At 38.5% G+C, this 20,916-nt stretch overlaps 2 protein-coding genes and 1 long non-coding RNA gene across 4 annotated transcripts; all 3 read left to right on the top strand.

The window, feature by feature from the left end:
• The first annotated feature begins 1,088 nt into the window (after positions 1–1,088).
• On the top strand, positions 1,089–5,836 carry LOC113277333. 2 transcript variants are annotated; one of them, XR_003324857.1, is made up of 9 exons: positions 1,089–1,201; positions 2,853–2,955; positions 3,040–3,343; positions 3,428–3,480; positions 3,585–3,697; positions 3,767–3,871; positions 4,013–4,111; positions 4,539–5,087; positions 5,561–5,836. It is a non-coding gene; the product is annotated as an uncharacterized LOC113277333 (long non-coding RNA). The 2 variants fall into 2 exon arrangements; XR_003324858.1 differs by lacking the exon at positions 3,428–3,480.
• A 2,075-nt stretch (positions 5,837–7,911) lies between these two features.
• LOC113278856 (putative mediator of RNA polymerase II transcription subunit 26) lies at positions 7,912–9,194 on the top strand. The gene is made up of 2 exons (XM_026527589.1): positions 7,912–7,975; positions 8,065–9,194. The coding sequence occupies exons 1-2, from the start codon at positions 7,912–7,914 to the stop codon at positions 9,192–9,194; spliced, it is 1,194 nt and encodes a 397-aa protein (XP_026383374.1).
• A 2,651-nt stretch (positions 9,195–11,845) lies between these two features.
• Positions 11,846–20,674, top strand: LOC113281166 (protein transport protein Sec24-like At4g32640). Its single transcript, XM_026529829.1, has 25 exons — positions 11,846–12,016; positions 12,502–13,521; positions 13,679–13,885; positions 14,192–14,266; positions 14,366–14,464; positions 14,773–14,884; positions 15,104–15,231; positions 15,599–15,718; positions 15,931–16,011; positions 16,137–16,214; positions 16,327–16,419; positions 16,566–16,620; positions 17,034–17,110; positions 17,228–17,299; positions 17,493–17,576; positions 17,698–17,817; positions 17,921–17,989; positions 18,236–18,313; positions 18,490–18,628; positions 18,937–19,101; positions 19,204–19,349; positions 19,456–19,632; positions 19,720–19,808; positions 19,924–19,955; positions 20,068–20,674. The coding sequence occupies exons 2-25, from the start codon at positions 12,556–12,558 to the stop codon at positions 20,172–20,174; spliced, it is 3,369 nt and encodes a 1,122-aa protein (XP_026385614.1). The 5' UTR covers positions 11,846–12,016; positions 12,502–12,555; the 3' UTR covers positions 20,175–20,674.
• Positions 20,675–20,916: the final 242 nt, after the last annotated feature.

Raw genomic sequence — 20,916 nt, 5'->3', positions numbered from 1 at the left:
TCTTGACTCTTTACACCATTACAAAACACGAGACCTTGCGGGGGGATTCCGTGGAGAAATTGTGTGTGAAAACAACGCTAGAAAGTGGACCAGCGAACTGAGTTTAACTACTAGTATCAAACCTAAATTCATAAATCTTAATGTGTTCATTGAATTGCATCTTGTAAGCGAACCTCAAGGTAGTTCTTTAGAATAGAATCTGATAACTAAGCGGACCTGTTACTCAGTGAAAAGAGGAATTTTGAGGTTAGCTAAGCGAACCTGTTAATCTACGGTTTATGAAAATTCGTGACTAATAAAAAGTGGATAAGAACATAACTTGAATCATTGTTTTGCAATGAAGAAGGATTCCTTGATCGTATATCTCTTATTGATTGGCTTTTATCTTTTAATTGCTTTATTTATTTCTTTTTACTTTTTAAAATCGAACCCCCCACCCCCAACCAACCTCCCCGAACCACCCCACCCCCGTTTTATGACATTATAAGACAACTAAAACCTTTTGCTCCTCGTGGGAACGAACTTAACTTCCACTATATTACTTGTTAATTAGGTGGAAAAATATTCACTAATTTGTTGTGGTTACGACACGCATCATGGTCAGCCAATTAAAAGGTGACATTTATAATAGAAGCATAATTAAGATAAGAAAAAATGGTGGCATTTTTTGAATCGGCTGAAATTTGGACTAACTCGTCCAAAGTTTGGACTAAAGTCTTAATGCGATGGAATTTTGGACTACCGTATACCGGACTTGGGAGGGGAGGACTAGAATGTCCCAAACCCAAGAATAATGGGATTAAATGTTAATTTCTGCCTTGAAAAATTCCACCGAAGAGACCGTCCGGCTAGTGTTAACATCATTTCCATTTCAACCCCTACGTATGTAACCCCTGTATTCTGCTGAATGCCCTGGATAAGTGGACGGGCGTGATGTTGCCACATCAGCAGCTACAGATTTGTAACTAGAAACATCCCGCTCAATTGGGATTTCGGCTTATTAGGAAAAAAGAAGAAGCAGCTCCTTTGGGATTTCTCTCACCAGTACAAACTAGACGGAAAGGTAGATTTTCTCTCCTTTCCCGATTCCTCTTTTTCTCTCCCTGTTAAGAGATTCGTTTGAAATTTCGATAATTCATCTGCAGGCTTGATCATTTGCTCGACATATTCTTGAATAACCAGAACGAGATCGTATTCCAAGGTTAGGTTTCTATAAAACTTTATGAATCTAGGTTTAATTTTCGATTTTAAAAATACATGGATGATTACGATTGTGTATGTTGTTGGTGTTTGTTCCTGTTTACGACGATGATGATGGTGTTGTTTTGATTTGATTCGATTTGGTTTCAGACTGGTTTTGCTTCTGTTTTAGAAGTTTAGCTTCTGTCATCATCTCGGCTCAGGGTTTCACATGTGTCTTTCACTCAATTAGTACGTTGGACATAGAACTAATAATGTAACTGAGAAGAAGATACTTAGCTCAAACCGATGTTGTTGGAGATGCACAGAAAATATAGAGGCACGTATACGATACGCTGTCCTAAAGGCAATATCGTCTACTACTCCGCTGAGATGCTATAGCAGTTGGCGAGTCACCTCCAGGATACAACTACTGATAATACCCCTTAATGTAGCATACAAAGAGAGTACCCTTAGAACTTGGCAGTGTTAGCAAAAGCTAAAAACAGAGAAACTAGAAATAAAAACTTATTTTCTGAAAGCAGAGGGAGAGCATAAGAAGAGATGTTTTCTCCCTTATATAGTGTTTAAGACGTTACAAACGAGAGGAAAAATGCATGCAACAAAACCATGCGTATGACAGAAATACTGGTAATGTTTGGTTGAAAACAGTGTTGCCTTTGTCAGGCTTAGAGCAGTGTGTTGTTGAGAAGCCAAGCCAAACATGTACGGACAAGAAAGCCAGGACAAAACATGTGCAGACAAAGAAGAAGATTCTTCTACATGTGTGTAAAACACGTACCAAAAGTTTTACCAAGAAAGGCAACCTTGCCCTAGTCTAGGCCTTCCCCCTCACACAAAAGTCTAAAACCATGCGTATGACAGAAATACTGGTAATGTTTGGTTGAAAACAGTGTTGCCTTTGTTAGGCTTAGAGCAGTGTGTTGTTGAGAAGCCAAGCCAAACATGTACGGACAAGAAAGCCAGGACAAAACATGTGCATACAAAGAAGAAGATTCTTCTACATGTGTGTAAAACACGTACCAAAAGTTTTACCAAGAAAGGCAACCTTGCCCTAGTCTAGGCCTTCCCCTCACACAAAAGTCTAATGACCCAAGGGCCATGCCCTTTTAGCCAATTCTATGGTATTTAAGTCTAAAACTCTTTAGATTTTAGTCTATGTGGGACTATTGTTTTATCTATTCAAATGAAAAAACAAGTAGTGGGCAATAGGTCTAGAGATCAAAACATAGTCCATGCAAATTTGGTATAACAAAGCCGTTTTTTCCAACATAGTATTCTAGGGCATAATATGATATGCTATAGTACTAATCCTATTGATTCGAGCAGCATATTAGTTCAGTTCAGTCAGGCTTCCTATTCCATAAATTTGGGATTTGGATCTGTATCTCATCGTCACTTTCTTCTTTGTAAGTAACTTACTGTGTGAAGTTTATTGGATCTTTGAAGATGGAATGATGTTAAGAACATTGACAACCTAATTTCGGCTTTTGCACACTTTCTGCACAATAGTTTGATGAATATCCCAGGCTACTATATATGTTGCATTTCAAATGATACCTTCTTTACGGTTTATTATTTGTTCAATTCCTCTCTACGATGTTATCTAGTTTTTTACTCTTTTTAAGCAACTATATTCTTTCTTTGTGCAGCAACAAAATGAATTTAGATATAGTGCTTAAGTTCCCACATGAAGAGGTCACATTATGCGTATGCCGATACTCACCAAAGGCTGCATTTACTGACCTAAAAAAGGTTTTGTTCTCTTCACTAAAACTTTGTACTAGTAATGTAACATCCCTTTTATATCTGATTGGAGTTAAATGGTATAATTTCCAGTGTCAGGGAGACAAATGTGATTCCTGGCTCCACAAAACGTGTTATCCACGCAACTACTGCCCATATTGTTATCTCGACATGATGGATGGTCCATTTTGCGAGCACACTGAAGCTCTACTACCACCAACTGTACTTACTAAATCCGATGGAAAAGATATAGGTAGAGGCACATTTGCAATAAGACCAGTTCATGATTTACGTCTGAAAGAGAACGCGCATCAAGTCCAACTATGGTGCATGAACCTACGTGACAATGCAGCTTCTGGCGTCCAGTGGCCTACAGAGTGCACGTTGACAGTTAACAGTAAGTCGGTTTAAATAAATAAATAAATAATCTAATTTCTTTTGGATTTTTTATATATTAGATCCTCCCTTGGCCGTCTTGTAGATTGCAGTTTGCCGATAAGTCCAACAGGATCTGCAAGCAGTCATGGTGATTGTGTAACTTCTTTTAACATACCATCCTGATTCTATATTAGCATTTAATTTTGGAACTAGTAACGGAATAGTTACCAAAATTCTGCCCTGATTTCGTTTCTCAACAGATTTCAAATAGCAAAATGAAAGGTGATAACACTGTTATCTTGATGGGAAATCTGCAAAGGATCATGACTACTTTTTTGGAGTGAGCTTGGTCAAAGTACAATCACTCGAACAGGTAATTCTTGTTAAATCTCCATACATGTCAACAGTGTTGATGTTCTAACAAATATTGACTTGTTCTTAGGTCTTGGAAAAAATTGTTGTCGAACCTTTGGAAGTGGCTGTAAACCATAGTGTTCCGGTACCTGGTGTGGAAATGCTAACAGCTAAAGTCAGCTTAACCTGTCCAGTAAGCTCAAACACACTCTCTCCTTCCAGTAAAAGGAGGTTTTTCTTGTTCTGGTTTTGCTTGCGTAAACTTGAAGTCGTAGTATCATTATCAGTGAATCACTATAGGATTATTGGGTAATATTTCTATTCCCGAATGCAGTTTAATCATTCCAGAATTACACACCCAGCGAGGTTCAAACAGTGCGGACACTTGCTTGACTTAATAAAGTTTCTGCAATACGCGCAAGCATCTAAGAAGGTTAGTATTACTTGCGTGTTTTTTTTCCTTCTTCTTTTTCTTTTTTGAGTTTCTAAGATTCATCTTAAGATCGGGTTTTTTTGGTAATCTAGTTATGAATCATCAATTTGTGAACATTGGGAATATGGGTATGTTTTTATTTTGCCTAGTTCCTGTTTGATTTTGAGAAAGTGATAGAATTCCCAATTCTTAATTGGAATTCCTGATAATGAAATCCTGTCATGGTTTTCTCGTGAACTTTTTAGCAACCTACAGACTTTATCAGTTTTGGAATATTTTTTATATGATAGAGCAGTCTCTGTTGTTTCTAACGAGACGCCATTCTCTGAATACCAATATGTAACGAAGCCTAGTTGAATTAGTGGTGGTGGACCTGGTGCTGCAACACATTTATGATATGTTTTTTTTTTTTTTTTTTTTGGTGCAGCTAGTGAAGTGGGAATGCCCAGTTTGCAGAAAGAGATACTCATTTACAGATCTGATATCTGATGGCTATTTAATGCCAATTCTTGCTGCATTACCCGAAGGAGTGAATGAAATCGAAGTCCAACACGATGCTTCTTGGAGGTTAATCGGAAGGACTACTTGGAATAAGCCTGGGCCTCCTTATGTTATTGACCAGTAGGAGGTGGGAGGAGAAGATGGAGTGGTGCATATCCCTTCTGATGAAGAGACTCAAGGTGTTGCATCTGCTTCCGTGGCACCTGCTTACACGGCATCTACTTCAGAAACTAAAGATGTTAATCCACTTGATGATAGCTTGAAGGTTTTGGAAAGTCAATATGTTGCATCTACCGGAGGAGGTGGAGTGGTGCATGTCTCGTCTGCTGAAGAGATTCGAGATGTTGCAGCTGCTTCTGTGGCATCCGCTTCCATGGGATCTACGTCTGAAACTAGAGATGTAAGACCACCTGATGATTCCTTGAAGCTGTTGGGAAGACAGTATGGAGGAGATTCGGATTCTGACTGAGAAACGGTATGAATTTTGTTTCTCATCTCTCACTTTCTCTTTTTTAATCTTTCAAAATTTTGTCACCACTTTCAGCTACAGTCTATTGCGTAAGTTAGTGCGCCATTTTTCATACTGAACATGTGCTTGCCTAAACTTGCCAATTGCATTACATGTACAGTAGCTTGATTATAAAATACATCCTTAGTGTTCCTACTGTTTACGTGGGTCTTATGTGTACTCTGCCGGTTCAACTAAAACAGAGAATCCATCGTAGGCATTTCTGTCATACTGGTAATTGTGGAATATTAGGCAGAATGGAAAAAAGGGAACCCAAATCTGATGTCATATCTACTTGTGGTTTTTGATAATCTGGAAGATGAAGATACTAACAACCATGTCCCCATGTTAATGGTTGTCATATGTAAATAGTTTTCTAACTGAATGCCTTCCTGAAATTTCTTCCGTGGGTAATTGATGAGTGGCTGTGTTGCAAACAGGAGCTTGCACAGCACTATGGGTACCAGAAGGCAATTTCAGAGAAATGACCTTCCACTGTGATGCATCTATGTAGAAAGTTTATATTTTAGCAGCTGAACACTAAGGATATCTCTCTCTTTCATACTCCTCGTTTTCACTAATCACATGTATATGTTCCTTTTCTTCTGTGATTGAACGGGTTATTAGTAGTAACCCATCTTCTTCTGTGACTGAACGGGTTATTAGTAGTAACCCATATATGTTTTTTTCGAATTATATATAGCCTTATATGCCAATTTCTTTGTACATCAGTTATTACTGTGAATCATTAATGGAACACCAGGTGCTACCTTTTTTTGCTCTTCTCCTGCTTGTTGATATGTTATTTTCAGTACCTTACCTGAATTTGGGTTACATTTGTAAGTATCAGTGTAAGAAATTTACACTGATCACGCTTGTGCTTGCATTAGATAGATGCTGTCTTGGATGACAGCAGAATTTGTTGTATACAAACCTTTTAATATTCTGAAGGAAGTAAGCAGAGAGGTGAACATTAACTATAAAGGATTGCACACCATTCAGGATATCCTGCCAAGTTTTGTTTATAAACCACTCGGGGACTCTTCCTAATATATATCAAATTAAGAAAAGCACCCACAAATAGATTTATTTCATGGGAATAACTTTGGTGTGCAACTATGTACACATCTACGAAAATCTACGGTAAATTCAACATTCATATCTGTAAAATATGGCATGATATGCCAATGAGACCGGGATACGGTGTACAACGGGAAACGATGTACAACTGCGTACACATCATTCCTGCATAGCTATCAAAATTATTTCTAAGGAACTCGTATCAGATATGCACAGAATCTGGCTCGGTTTTGAAGATGCCTGTTTGTACCCTATTAAAATAGCTACGTGCGTATCACATGAGGCTTATAATGGAAGCCTAAATCCGGTTTATTATGAAAACCGGTGGGTTTGTTATGGAAACCCACAACGCTTATTATGTAAGCCTGGGGTTGGTTTATTATGGAAACCGGTGGGTTTGTTGTGGAAACCCACAAGGCTTATTATGGAAGCCTGGATTTGGTTTATTATGGAAACCGGTGGGTTTGTTATGGAAACTCACAAGGCTTATTATGGAAGTCTGGATTTGGTTTATTATGGAAACCAGTGGGTTTGTTATGGAAACCCACAAGGTTTATTATGGAAGCCTGAATTTGGTTTATTATGGAAACTGATGGGTTTGTTATGGAAACCCACAACTCTATGGATTAAAAGATCTTAATAAAAAGAGGTTAAGATTTTCATGGAATAATTATTATAGATAATTATTAAATATTATTTAAGATAAATCCTGATAAAAGAGGATATTTATCTTAAGTAGTTATAATTATTATTCAAGATAATAATTATTTGGGACAAGTGAAGATTATGATAAATATTAGAATTTATCATGAATCTGGTTGTTATTTGGGATTTATACAGATGAGGGAGGTTATTTGAATAACTATCAAAACCCTAAAGCTACATCTATTTTCTGCCTATATATAGAGGCAAAATCTCAAATCAAAAGGTACAGAATTCTATTCTTTTCACCATAATACACTTGCATACATCCGCTGATTTTAGCATCGGAGTGTTTTTGCAGGTACCCCAACCTCTTTTGATCAATTCTTTGGAGATTTTTCATAAACGGTAGCGATTGGATCAACTTTCCCGCATCTCGAAGATTGTAGGAGTGATCATTTTTGCACCAACATCTTTTGGCGCCGACTAAGAGGATACGAAGAAAAGATCGTGCTTCCCATTTGATAGAAGCCGTTCTCAAACGATTTTCGAAATCAGGGTTTCAAAATCATTGTGAACAAAAAGTTGCTGAGAGTTTCTGAACTTTTTCAGAAAGTTGTAAAAGGTTTCTGACTCTTTCAAAAAGTTGCAGTAAGTTTCTGAACTCTTTTCAGAAAGTTGCAGAAGATACAGAAAAGTCGCAGAAAGATTCTGAACACTTTCAGAAAGTTGTAGAAGATCCAGAAAAGTCGCAGAAAGTCTCTGAACACTTTCAGAAAGTTGCAGAAAGTGTCTGAATTCTTTCAGAAAGTTGCAGAAAGTGTCTGAGTGTTTTCAGAAAGTTGCAGGAGGTGTAAACGTTTTCAGAAAGTTGCGTAAAGATCCAGGAAGTCTCTGAACGTTTTCAGAAAGTTGCAGAAGTTTTCTGAACGTGTTCAGAAAGTTGCGGAAAGATCCAGGAAGTCTCTGAACTCTTTCAGAAAGTTACAGAAAGTTTCTGAACGTTTTTCAGAGTTGTAAAAGATCTGAAAAGTTGTTGAAAGCAAAGTTAACAAAGAAAGAGTAACTTATGAATTCTTCAGGAGAAAATCAACTTGAGATGGACGTTGATGCACCTACCGGAAATCCTTCGGGTCAACATGCCAACAATCGAACTTTAAGGAGCGCTTTCGTCCATACTCATCAAGACGAAATGGAAACATCGCTCTCATCAACGCATCAGTCGCTCGTTCTGTGAGATCGACTCCAAGTCTCAGGGGAAACAATGTTCTCTTACGTAGATCACCTCCCCGGACTATTAGCGAAAACCTCAATCGTCAAAGAGGGACTCAAGGTCAACACCCAAGCATCCAGCAGCTTCGTGAGGAGGACATCGCTAATAGAGGAGCACGGGCTAACCAACAGCCTGCGCAAGATAACAACCCACAGCCTGTGCAAGCTAACAACCCACCAGCTGCACAAGTTAAAAATTCGCGGGTGACTCCTATCGACTTGACGTTACGTGAGCGTTTCCAGGAATTGGAAAGGGAAAACAAGCGACTCAAGGTTGCATTGGAGAAAAGAAAGGAGCTTGAAGAAGAAGCTATTCCACATTTCGAAAGTAATAGGTCAAACCGTCATTCTCATCGAGAACGATACGACCCACGCAAAGGGGACGAAGTTCTTGACGGTCGTCGGCTCAGTCAAAGTGATGCAAGAAGAAGCGAGGATGTCAGGAACGTTTATCAAAGTCGCGATCACCATGATGACGATTATTATGATCGTTATGTGCCCGATGATGATCATTATTACACGGCCGAGCAAGATAGGCGAACCAGATCAAGTCACAAGAAACATAGACAAAGGGATGACCATATCAATGATGATCACTCGAAGAGGTCTAGACGTGATAAAGACCTTTCTAAAAGGAGAAAGGAGTCTGACAGGAATGAGCGGATTCGCAGAGAAACTGAGGGAGACTCGGTGAGAGGCGAAGAAATCAGCAAAAGAATGCTTAGTGAAATGATTGGTGAGCTGTTAGCCCAAAAGCAATCCAAAGATGAAGAGCAACAAATTTTATCAATGAAAAAATCGATGGACTCCCCATTTGTTGAAAAGATAAGGCGCTACCGCCCACCCTCGAATTTCAACCATCCTCAATTCAAGGAGTTTTTCGACGGACGCAATGGAAATCCAGTGGAGCACGTCCAACGATGTCAAGCCTCAATGAGTTTGTGGAGCTTCAGCGACGAGCTACTCTATAGAACCTTTTCAATGACCTTGACGGAGAGCCTGACGAAAGTCTTTTTGATTTTAGTAGGAGGTTTCGTCAGGAAGTTAATGAAATTGGAAAGGTGGACGAGGGATTCGTAATAGAGGCGTATAAAAATGCAAAGGATTACGATGAGTTTGGAATTTACAACTCGTTAGCAGTTCAACCAGTCAAAAACCTCAAAGAGTTGTATGACAGGGGTGATAGGTATGCCAAAGCCGAGAAGGAAAAGAAAGCAAAGTTGTCACGAACAACAAAAAGGTTCGGAACCGAGGGACACGCCACACCACGACAACATTTTCAGGCGATTTTAAAGGGAAAATCACGATGAACCCCGAAATAAGATGGCAACGGAAAAAATACCATAAGCCCAGATCCATCTAGCAAGTGAAGGGCGGATATAATAGATCTAGTTCCTGTTTCACAAGGGGGCGTCTTTTCTATTCGAGAATATCTCTTCAGATATTGGGGGCGTCTAAAGTGACGCCTAGCATGCAATCAAAACCAACTTGTTTAAAGAAGTCGAATAATAGAAGACATCTTTTTCAGTATCGTGGAAAGTACTGGGGACGAATAAAATGGAAAGAACAAACGCCCGAGGAGAGGAGACAAGGGCGAGATATTTTAGTTATCAAAGGCGAAGTATTTTAATTATGAAGGAAATACTTGCAATGTCTTTCTATAAAAGAGAAAGACAAAGGCGAAGTATTTTGGTTATGAAGGAAATTGTTGCGATGTATTTCTAGTAAAGAGAAAGGCGAAAACAAAGTATTATAATATAATTAAGCTGAAGCTATAATGGAGCGAAAGGAGCAAAGGAAAAATGTTGAAGAACACATGCGGAGGAAATGCTTGCAATGTTTTTCTAATAAAGAGAAAAACAAAGTGTTTTGCTTATTAAGGAAATGCTTGCAATGTTTTTCTAATAAAGAGAAAAACAAAGTGTTTTTCTTATCAAGGAAATAGCTGCAATGTCTTTCTAATAAAGAGAAAAATAAAAAGAAAAGCGTTTAGTAAAGGAGGTGGAGCGAAAGAAAGGAAATGTACGACGAAAAGCTAGAGACAGTCAACCCGTAGACCAGAGATTGTCGTATATTATTCACGGACACACAAGCATTGAGTCGTCAAGTTCTAGGCCAGTACGGGAACAAGTGGGCAACCAATGTGCCTAGCAAATTACGGGAGCAACCTGTATTCAAGTGAGGTATGTTCTCAAAGTCGAAGTTGAATTATTAATTTGATCCTGATAATTTTTCTATTAAAGAGATAAATTTGAGCGTTTTTCTATCAAAGAGAAAAACCAAGGAAATGCTTCATTCACCATAAGGGTGGGAGATGAGATTAGAGAAGATTTACAAGACCAACACTTGGGTCATATGTTAGCTAATGGAAGAGCAAGAGAACATAACATGCTGATCTGTTTGGCGTTTGGGTAATACTATATGGAAATTTAAGTACGTTGTTGGTACTTTGAACGTGTTTGGTGATTAAAGAACAATGGCTTATGAGATGATTGAGTACATTTTTGGTGCTTCGAATTATTAAGCCAACTTTGGGGAAAATCCACACAACAAGCCGCGAAGGTTAGTTCTTCTTTTGATTTTTGTAATCCGCAGAACAAGCTGGCCAAGGCCACGAAAGGTTACCGGATAAATAACATAAAGCGAGCCGCGAAGGTTAGTTCCCCTTTTGATTTCTTAATCCATCAACAAGTTGAGAATTAAGAGGGGGAGATGTTTGTACCCTATTAAAATAGCGTACGTGCGTATCACATGAGGCTTATAATGGAAGCCTAAATCCGGTTTATTATGGAAACCGGTGGGTTTGTTATGGAAACCCACAACGCTTATTATGGAAGCCTGGGGTTGGTTTATTATGGAAACCCACAAGGCTTATTATGGAAGCCTGGATTTGGTTTATTATGGAAACCGGTGGGTTTGTTATGGAAAACCACAAGGCTTATTATGGAAGCCTGAATTTGGTTTATTATGGAAACCGGTGGGTATGTTATGGAAACCCACAAGGCTTATTATGGAAGCCTGAATTTGGTTTATTATGGAAACTGGTGGGTTTGTTATGGAAACCCACAACTCCATGGGTTAAAATATCTTAATAAAAAGAGGTTAAGATTTTCATGGAGTGATTATTATAGATAATTATTAAATATTATTTAAGATAAATCCTGATAAAAGAAGATATTTATCTTAAGATAATAATTATTTGGGATAAGTGAAGATTATGATAAATATTAAAATTTATCATGAATCTGGTTGTTATTTGGGATTTATACAGATGACGGAGGTTATTTGGATAACTATCAAAACCCTAAAGCTACATCTATTTTCTGCCTATATATAAAGGCAAAATCTTAAATCAAAAGGTACAGAATTCTATTCTTTTCACCATAATACACTTGCATAGAACATCCGCTGATTTTAGTATCGGAGTGTTTTTACAGGTACCCCCACCTCTTTTGATCAATTTTTTGGAGATTTTTCATCGACGGTAGCGATTGGATCAACTTTCCCGCATCTCGAAGATTGTTGGAGTGATCATTTTTGCACCAACAACGCCCATGAACACGTACTCGTGGGCGCTCATTCCATGTTGGACACCAACTACCATAAACCCGAAACATGAAAACGGTAACGAGGACAAAGATTTGCGACGTAATAAATATAGAAAATTCCATTTATTATTGTAACTGAAAACTTTTACGAAACCAAAAATAAATCGGAATATTATTATATTATTACAACATAAACTTGTGTGAATTACAAAATCTTCTTCTATCTAATTCTTCTCTGCAAATATTTACTCTCTCACTCTCAGATCTTCTCTCTTTCTTTACTTTGACCGTACCTCTATATTCTCCAGAAGATCACGATCACGATCACGATTACGATTCCGATCTCTAATTCAGGTACGTTTTCATCCGTTTGGATCTGAATACTTTGATTCTCAGGATATTATGTTTGGAACTCTAGGTTTTGAGTTCGGTTTTTTGTGGATCTAATTAGGGAATTTGGAATCTAGGGGTTTTAATTGTGACATTATTATTAGGAATTTAGCTTTCATTATTCTGATTGCCGTGAGTTTGATTAGTGATGAAGGGAGATGTCAATTTTAGTGGTCTGATTGGAATTGAAATTTTGTCAATTTGATCTAGGGCTTGAGTTGTTAAGAGGTATATATGGTAGCTGATGTTAGTGGACATTGTTAGATTGGATTGTAGGTGTAAAAAACGATTAATTTGGTATAAAGATCAGATTTTGGAATGAATTGCCTACTTTGCTGATGTTTGATTTTTTGAAAGCTTAGGTTTTTGAATGGAATGGGGATATAGTATACAAGTGTTTTTTTTTTAATTGGAGTAATTGATATATTTTTGTGTGATCAAATTTGCAGACTGGATAGATAGTTGCGTTGGAGGATCTACGAAGTTAGTTCCTTGGTTCTCCAATGGCATCTCCTGTACCCACTGGGGTACCAAGACAACAGGGACCTCCACCACCAAATTACAACCCTAATTTCCAACAGACACCCGATGGAGGACTAGCAAATAACATGCAAAACTTGCAAATTAATCGCCCTCCTGGTGGTCCACCTGGTTCATCTGGTCCTCGACAGCCTCCACCTTTTGCTCCTGGACAGCGCATGCCATATCCTCCCACAGGGCCTCCTTCAGGTTCAGCACCAGTTGGTCCTCCATCTTCTTTTCCTGGTGCTGCTCCAATCGGTCGTCCAGGTCCACCACCTTCTGGTCTTCCTCAAGGAGCCCCTCGACAACCACCACCAATGGCACAGAACATGCCACAGGGAAGACCGACAGGACCTCCTTTTCAACAGCAGTCTCCTTTTGGCGCGAGGCCATATGCCTCCGGACCTGCGACGATTGGCCCTCCTGCTCCATCGGCAAGTGGTCAAACTGCATTTAGTAATGGACCACCTATGATTGCACGAGGACCTGTACCAGCTGCTCCACCTTCATCTTTTCCTGGTGCTCCACCCCCACCTTCATCTTTTCCTAATGCTCAACCGCAGCCCTCATCTTTTCCCAATGCTCAACCACCACCCTCATCTTTTCCAAATGCTCGACCTCCACCTTCATCATTTCCAAATGCTCAGCCTCCACCTTCCGGACCTCCTCCTGTAGCACAGCCCGGGAGTCCTTTCAGCCAAACCCCACGTGCATTTCCAGGAAGTCCACCTATGGGTGCTCCGATGGATCACACCGGGGGCCCACCACCACCATTTTCAGCTGGAAATCTAGGCATGCCACCACCATTTGCAGCTCCTAACCAAGGAATGCCACCACCATATTCAGCTCAAACTCAAGGAATGCCACCACCCTTTTCAGGTCAAGGGATGTCAACACAATTTTCTTCTCCATATGGTCCTCCTCAGATGCGGCCGCAATTCATGCAGGTGATACACTTTTTTTCCTGACTATAATTTCTTATTTCAAACATGACCTTTTGACTAATGATTCTAACCATTTTTTGAACTACTTATCTGGTGCGATCATCCGATGATTTAGTGACAAAATTTATTCTGATACTGATTATTACATGACCCTGTTTAGGGAGGTGCTCTTCCTGGTGCCATGCCTTTAGGGCAGTACGGAGCACAAATGCTTCCACCAAATCAAGCTATGCAGGTGGGGTCGAGTCACGTGGGTGCAGTGCCAGGGTCCTCCAAAATCGATCCCAATCAAATCCCACGCCCAATTCCTGCTTCTACTGTGACTTTATTCGAAACTCGGCAGAATGGTCAAGCTAGCGTTCCGCCGGTATGCTACTTCGTCTTTTTGTTATAGAATACAGTGTTTATCAGATTTGATTTCATCTCTTATACATAGCAGACTCTTCCTTTCTCCATTTGGTGTGTGTGTTGTGGTCTGGTCTGAAGTGTCTGCATTGCAAACATATATTTTTCAATATTTTGATACCCTTGGTTTGAGTGAGTAGTCCGACGGGGGCTGGCTCTCAGCACTGACTCAAACGGAAGAATCATTGTCTCTTTATCCCCAAGTTGAAGCTTTCTGTGCTTGTAATTAGCCGAAACAGAACTAATACTTCTTATATCTTACATACAGCCTGCTACTACTGATTTCATTGTCAAGGATACCGGGAACTGCAGTCCGCGTTATATGCGGTGTACAATTAATCAGGTGCGGTGACATAATCTAGGATTGTTTATAAGCTGGTTTCTTTACATGAGTTCAAATATAAAGTCCTTTTTTTTCTTTTTTTCCTCTGGTCCCCTTTAGATTCCTTGCACCGGAGACCTCTTATCAACATCTAGCATGCACTTGGCTCTGATGGTTCAACCCTTGGCCCTTCCACATCCTTCTGAGGAACCTATCCAGGTAGTACATTTTTGTAATTACTTTTTATACCTCGTCTGAATTATGTACTTCATTAAGATTTTTCTTCAGTCCAACCATTTGTCTCATCCAATATGCCATCTCAGCATCGTGGTTACGGCATGAAAAATAGATAATGGCATATATCTAGAGTTACAGTGTCTTGATACCTATTTAGTATTTACCTTTCAGTAATGGTTACTATCGATTTAAGTAAACTATGGCTATAAACTGTACAATCAAAATTTTCAACCCCATTTGGTATTAGTTACATTTTTGATCTAAATAGTATGCGAATGATTTGTTTCTAGGTTGTAGATTTTGGAGAAAGTGGCCCTGTTCGATGCTCTCGCTGCAAAGGATATATAAACCCATTCTTTAAATTCATTGATCAAGGAAGGCGATTTATATGCAACTTATGTGGTAGGTGTTACTTATTTAAGATGGTACTTCTCTTTCTTTCTTTCTTTCTTTCTTTCTTTCTATCTTTTTTTTTTAATTGTGATTTGCCAAACTCTTTAAAATACTGTTTTAACCATGTTCACAGGATTCCCTATGCTTATTTTCATGTTTTCTTCTGTGCAAATGTAGCACCATGTAGAATCATATAAAGATCATTTAACAAGCACCTCCTTTTTTCAGGATTCACCGATGAAACTCCTCGTGACTATCACTGCAATTTAGGACCAGATGGAAGGCGCAGAGACGCTGATGAGAGGCCCGAATTATGTCGGGGAACAGTTGAATTCGTTGCTACAAAAGAATACATGGTGAATATGACTTCTAATTTTTGCATGAGTTTACCTTTGTGCTTGTAGTGTTCTGGTTAGCCACTATTTGGATAATAAGAGTTATGAAGTCAGATATACCTTTTGATGGCATGATTATCATCGCCAAGCTTAAATGTTAATAGTCAAATCTTTTGGGCTGTAATATATGTTATTTTTCGAGTGTTCCGTCTTTCCGTGCCAGAAAATTCCTATAGTCAGTCTATCTCACTGCGTTGGCCATTTTGGTTGATCAGAAAAAGGAAGCGTGATCTGTGAAGCAGACGATTTCAGTTATTTAGAATGAGCAGTATTTTCTTTTTATCTGTTATGAGGCAGTTCTAAATTATTTATTTGCACTTATCTTCAGGTCCGTGATCCAATGCCTGCCGTGTTCTTTTTCCTTGTCGATGTATCAATGAATGCCATACAAACAGGTGCAACTGCAGCAGCATGCAGTGCTATAAGTCAAGCTGTTGCTGATCTTCCTGTAAGTTCGGTCATTGCTGTGCCAGAAGTTTATGACTGTTGATGATTTTCGATTTAGAATGCTTTTCTATGTGAACTTCAATCACTAGGAAGTGGTGTACTTTTCATTTATTAATTATGCATAGTGTCAGTGTCATCCCTGCCTTAACTGAGGGCGAGACTGCAAGAATGAAATTTTAAGTATTTAATAGGTTCAATGTTTTGTTGCTGCAGGAAGGTCCTCGGACAATGGTTGGCATTGCAACATTTGATTCAACCATTCATTTTTACAATCTGAAGAGGGTACTGCAACAGGTAATTACATAGCTCAAACCTACCATGCAATGGGGTCTTTACAATGTCAATGTTTTAATAAAGAATAATCAATTCCCCACCAATGTGAATGATTACCCCATTGTATGTCCACTTAACATATGCAGCCTTTGATGCTCATCGTTCCGGATGTCCAAGATGTTTATACTCCCCTTCAAACTGATGTGATTGTCCAACTTTCCGAGGTCAGTAGCTTTTTATTGCAATTCTCAACCCGGATACCTGTTAAGTTGACACTGTAGAAGTTAAACGTCTTCATATTTTCTATTAACTTTCCCTCTTCTATCTGGGCTTCAGTGTCGTGAACATTTAGAGCAATTGCTGGAGAACATTCCCAACATGTTTCAGAGTAACAGAGTCGCAGAATCTGCGTTTGGTGCAGCTACCAAGGTTTGTTTTACGTTACTGTCATAGCTGCTGAGTTGGAAAATTCACTTATGGAAGCACTTTCTGATTGTGACTGAACGGCAAGTTTTAAGTTTATGTTGTCGGCAATAGGCGCACTGACTGTGTTCTCCACTATATCTCTGATTCAGGCAGCTTTTTTGGCAATGAAGAACACTGGAGGAAAACTTCTGGTATTTCAGTCAGGTAAGATCTTGCTCTAGTTTAAAATTTTGTTAAAATTTTGTGCATGGTATCTTTCTGCCTGATGCTTATCTAGGCACGTGAACAATCACTAATCTGCTATTCAGACAGTACTTGGTTGTTGCATGTCTTAACCTTTCTTATGTAGGAATGGTTATGTCATTTTTATTCTAAAGTTCATAGAAACTCAAAATTAAAAAATGAAAAGAAAAAAAAGAAAAAAAAGAAGAAAAGGGGCCGGAAAGAAGGTGATGTGCACTGTGCATATCTTTAATTTTATGAACAATGTAGTTACGATCTCTTTTAAGCTCTCTTTAATTATGTGATATAGGAAGATTTCATTAGCCAATGGTTAGTAGTGATAAGAAACAAGAAAAACAGTTCAAGATTTTAAATGGCTTCCTTTTTTGTTGCAGTCCTTCCATCAGTTGGATTCGGAGCTCTTTCTGCCAGAGAAGCAGATGGAAGATCCAATTCATCTTCTGGAGAGAAGGTATAGGGGTGTCCAATGTTAATTTCCGTTAATAGTTGCATCTAATGTTCACCTTTACCTCTTCATTGCCAAGATATTGTAAATGTATGCTAATTCTGTTATACGTCTGGATTTCAGGAGACTCACAAATTGCTTCAACCCGCGGACAAGACATTAAAAACAATGGCAATAGAATTCGCAGAGTATCAGGTTAGGTCTCAATTTACTTCCCTTGTCCATTTAAGAAGAATTAGTGTTACAGGTATCCTGCATATGTTCTGGAATGCCTGATTAGTTTCTGAATACTAGGATTCATGTGATTGCAAATTTGGAACCTTGACAGATGGTGTGCATATGTTATCAAGCTACGTTAACAAAATTTACATTATCAACTGTTGTGCAGGTCTGTGTGGACATATTTGTGACCACCCAAACATATGTAGATATTGCTTCTATATCCGTTGTTCCAAGAACTACTGGAGGGCAGGTATTGATGTGCTATCTTGCTCTGATTTCAGAATTATGAGAAAGCTTTACACTTCCAGGATTCTTATGGACCCTTAGTTATTACATATTTTATAGCTAATACTATTTTTCTCGTTTGGAAGGTATATTATTACCATCCCTTTTCAGCGGTTTCTGATGCAGCCAAGCTATATAATGATCTTAGATGGAATGTTACTAGACCTCAAGGTTTTGAGGCAGTTATGCGTGTCAGATGCAGTCAGGTTAGTTTCCCTCTCTATGTAAAATCTGTGTCCGCTTTTCTAGTCTTGTATGAGTTTTTCTCTTCCACTCGGAATTTCCTGAGATGGTTATTTTCTGGTTTAGGGTCTTCAAGTTCAAGAGTACACTGGAAGCTTCTGCAAGCGCATTCCAACTGATGTTGATCTTCCAGCGGTTGGTTTTCCAGACACTTACATTAGTTTCTTTGTGAAGAAGTGCTAATTTTATGCTTATGCTATCCCTTATAATATCCTGAGATCGATGAAGAGGAGAATTAGTCGGTGGTCAGATGTTAGCTTTTCGTGACATCCATTTTGAATCAATTATATCTTTGAAGCGGATCATTTACTTGAATAGTATATCTACACCAGATGCATCGGTTTGTTTTCTGTAGTTAAGAAATTCGTGTTTATGCTGCAGATTGATTGTGACAAAACAATAATGGTCACCTTTAAACATGATGATAAGTTCCTCGAGGGTTCTGAATGTGGTTTTCAGGTACATAAGAAATGTTTTTACTTAATTGTTTAGTAATTTCAAAATCCTTACAATCATAATCATTCTCTTGACAGTATGTGCGATTCTTTCTGAGGTTCAGTCGAGGTTTTTTAGATCAATCTGTTTTTGACATTAGAAATTTACAATTGTACTTTATTTTTCAATTGTCTGTCCAGTGTGCCCTTCTTTACACAACGATATATGGCCAAAGGAGAATCCGAGTTACCACCTTATCACTTCCATGCACTGCTGTACTCAGCAATCTCTTTCGATCAGCTGATTTGGACACTCAGTTTGCATGTTTCTTGAAGCAAGGTGACTAAGACTATACTCCTTACCACCATCTTATTGTTGTACTCTTTATTTTTTTCCTTTAAAGTGTGGTTTGCCTGTGATGGAGTCCATACATAAAAGATGTTGGACAATACGATTAAGTCGCGTGAGTTTGATCAAGTTTTGAGTTATAACATGTATAGTTTGATTGGAATTCATGATTTCAATATACCGCGGCCGATAGTAAGATGTGCAAGTCAAACCAGTTCTTGCAGTTTTAAAGCATGGTTGTCATTGACTACCTTTGACTTTATTTATTCATAAGTTTGTGCGTTTTCGCTCTCACACAGCCGCAAATGAGATTCCTATCAACCCTCTTATTCAAATACGGGAGCAAATGACAAATCTTGGCGTGAGCGTTCTGCATTCATATCGTAAATTCTGTGCCACTGTATCTTCTCCTGGACAGTTGATTCTTCCGGAGGCACTTAAACTGCTACCTCTTTATCTCTTAGGTAGTATCTATCCTTGCTCTCGTAGTTCTACCTTTTCTTATGCGTGAAGAAATATTTTATTGTCAATTTTACTTATTTGTTTCATTCTTTTATCTGCATCAGCCTTAGTCAAAAGTATAGGTTTGCGATCTGATGGAAGATTAGATGAACGGTCTTACTGGGTAAATCGTGTTGCCTCTCTTCCTATTCCAATGGCAGTGCCGTTGGTCTATCCCAGGATGATGTCAATTCATGATCTTCTTTCAAAGGTAACAACAATGCCCTAATTTCCAGTTAACTTGGTTTGAAACTCTCAGTTTTGTAGGTAGTTGATCAACCAATCAAGCTAATCTATATTTTCTATGGAATCAACAGGAAGGAGATGGATCATCTATCGACACTATTCCACTTTCAAGTGAACATATATCAGATGATGGAGTCTACCTTTTAGAAAATGGAGAGGATGGTTTGTTTTTTGTAGGCAAAACGGTGGATCCTGATATACTACAGAAGCTCTTTGCTGTTACCTCAGTCGATGAACTACCAACTCAGGTATTTTGTCGTATCATAGATTCAATATGAACCGAAGGGTACTAGTCCTAGTAAGAGAAATTCTGACCCGCACTTTGACTTTTGTAGTTTGTCTTGGAGCAACATGACAACGAGTTATCAAAGAAACTAAATACTATGGTGAATGAGATAAGGCGTCAGAGGTGTTCTTACCTTCGGTATGTTTGTCTTGGGTTCCTTGATGCATTAGATAAAACTTCCTACACATGTATTACATTTATGTTAACCATAACTAATTTACTCACTTAAATCGTTGTTTTTTTCTTTATTCAGTTTACGGCTGTGCAAGAAAGGAGATCCATCAGGTTGCTTAATCTATTCACTTATATTAATTTGATGCTTACTATTAATGCCTGGTTTATCTGATCCTGTAGTCTTTTGTCAGTCTTGCTGAATTGCTTTTCCTTTTTGATGCAGGGATGTTATTCTTCTCATACATGGTTGAAGACAAGAGTCCTGGTATCCTCTCCTACGTTGAGTTCCTTGTACATGTCCACCGGCAGATCCAAACCAAAATGTCATGAGCCCCTTCTTGATGATGGCTCCTTCGTCAACCTTAAAATTTTGGTCTTAAAGAAAGAGTTGTATAATCCATCATTAATCTATTCATTGCGAACAAGGCAAAGAAATTGATGCAGCAACCGTGCATTCTTACAAGGTGAGTGGATTGGTGGTAATGTCCTCCTTCCAAGTTCAAGTAGCAACATCAAAGTGTGCTGAGGGTTATTTCAAACTTGTAACATTCACTGCTTTTAAAGTGGTCAAATTCATCTTTTCCTTTACCATCGAGTTCGAGAAAGAACAATAAGATTTTACTTTAACTGTGGATTTTACTATCTTAAAACGGACTTGTAGTTGTATTTCCTTGTCTTTTTTTTTGTAAGCTAAATTTAAGTTAAGAGATGAGATTTTGGTTGTTGTTTAGTTAGACTGCGATTCTATGAAAGATCGCAGATCATTTTGTTTTGAAAAATAGTTCAATATATAAATACATACACACTCTCATTGCTGATTTGTGGTAAAACCTCTTATTTCTCTGTATATAGATTGTGATTATGAACAGTGTGCTAAGCTGAATAGAAATGCTGATTTCCTTTTCGGCAGGGTGTTGAACAGCGATTGTTTTGTTTCTTAATCCATTTCTCCTCTGTCTGGCACATGAAAATCTGCAGCAGTTGATAAAGACCTTAGATGATACTTGAAGTAGGGTCATGTATTTTGGTCCCATTAAGCAACAGCACCACCTAACATGTAACCACAAACAAA

The sequence above is a fragment of the Papaver somniferum genome, chromosome 5 (genome assembly GCF_003573695.1).
Source record: "Papaver somniferum cultivar HN1 chromosome 5, ASM357369v1, whole genome shotgun sequence".
Classification (NCBI taxonomy): Eukaryota; Viridiplantae; Streptophyta; class Magnoliopsida; order Ranunculales; family Papaveraceae; genus Papaver; species Papaver somniferum.
This window is presented reverse-complemented; position numbering and strand designations above follow the sequence as displayed.

What these genes read in the sequence shown, in the direction of transcription:
- LOC113278856 (XM_026527589.1), top strand. Translation starts at nt 7,912, where the DNA reads ATGAATTCTTCAGGAGAAAATCAACTTGAGATGGACGTTGATGCACCT. An exon ending in ACCTACCGGAAATCCTTCGG is followed by an intron (nt 7,976 to 8,064) that starts GTCAACATGCCA and finishes TCAACGCATCAG; the next exon opens with TCGCTCGTTCTGTGAGATCG.
- LOC113281166 (XM_026529829.1), top strand. Translation starts at nt 12,556, where the DNA reads ATGGCATCTCCTGTACCCACTGGGGTACCAAGACAACAGGGACCTCCA. An exon ending in ATTCATCTTCTGGAGAGAAG is followed by an intron (nt 17,111 to 17,227) that starts GTATAGGGGTGT and finishes TCTGGATTTCAG; the next exon opens with GAGACTCACAAATTGCTTCA. An exon ending in TCGATGAACTACCAACTCAG is followed by an intron (nt 19,633 to 19,719) that starts GTATTTTGTCGT and finishes TGACTTTTGTAG; the next exon opens with TTTGTCTTGGAGCAACATGA.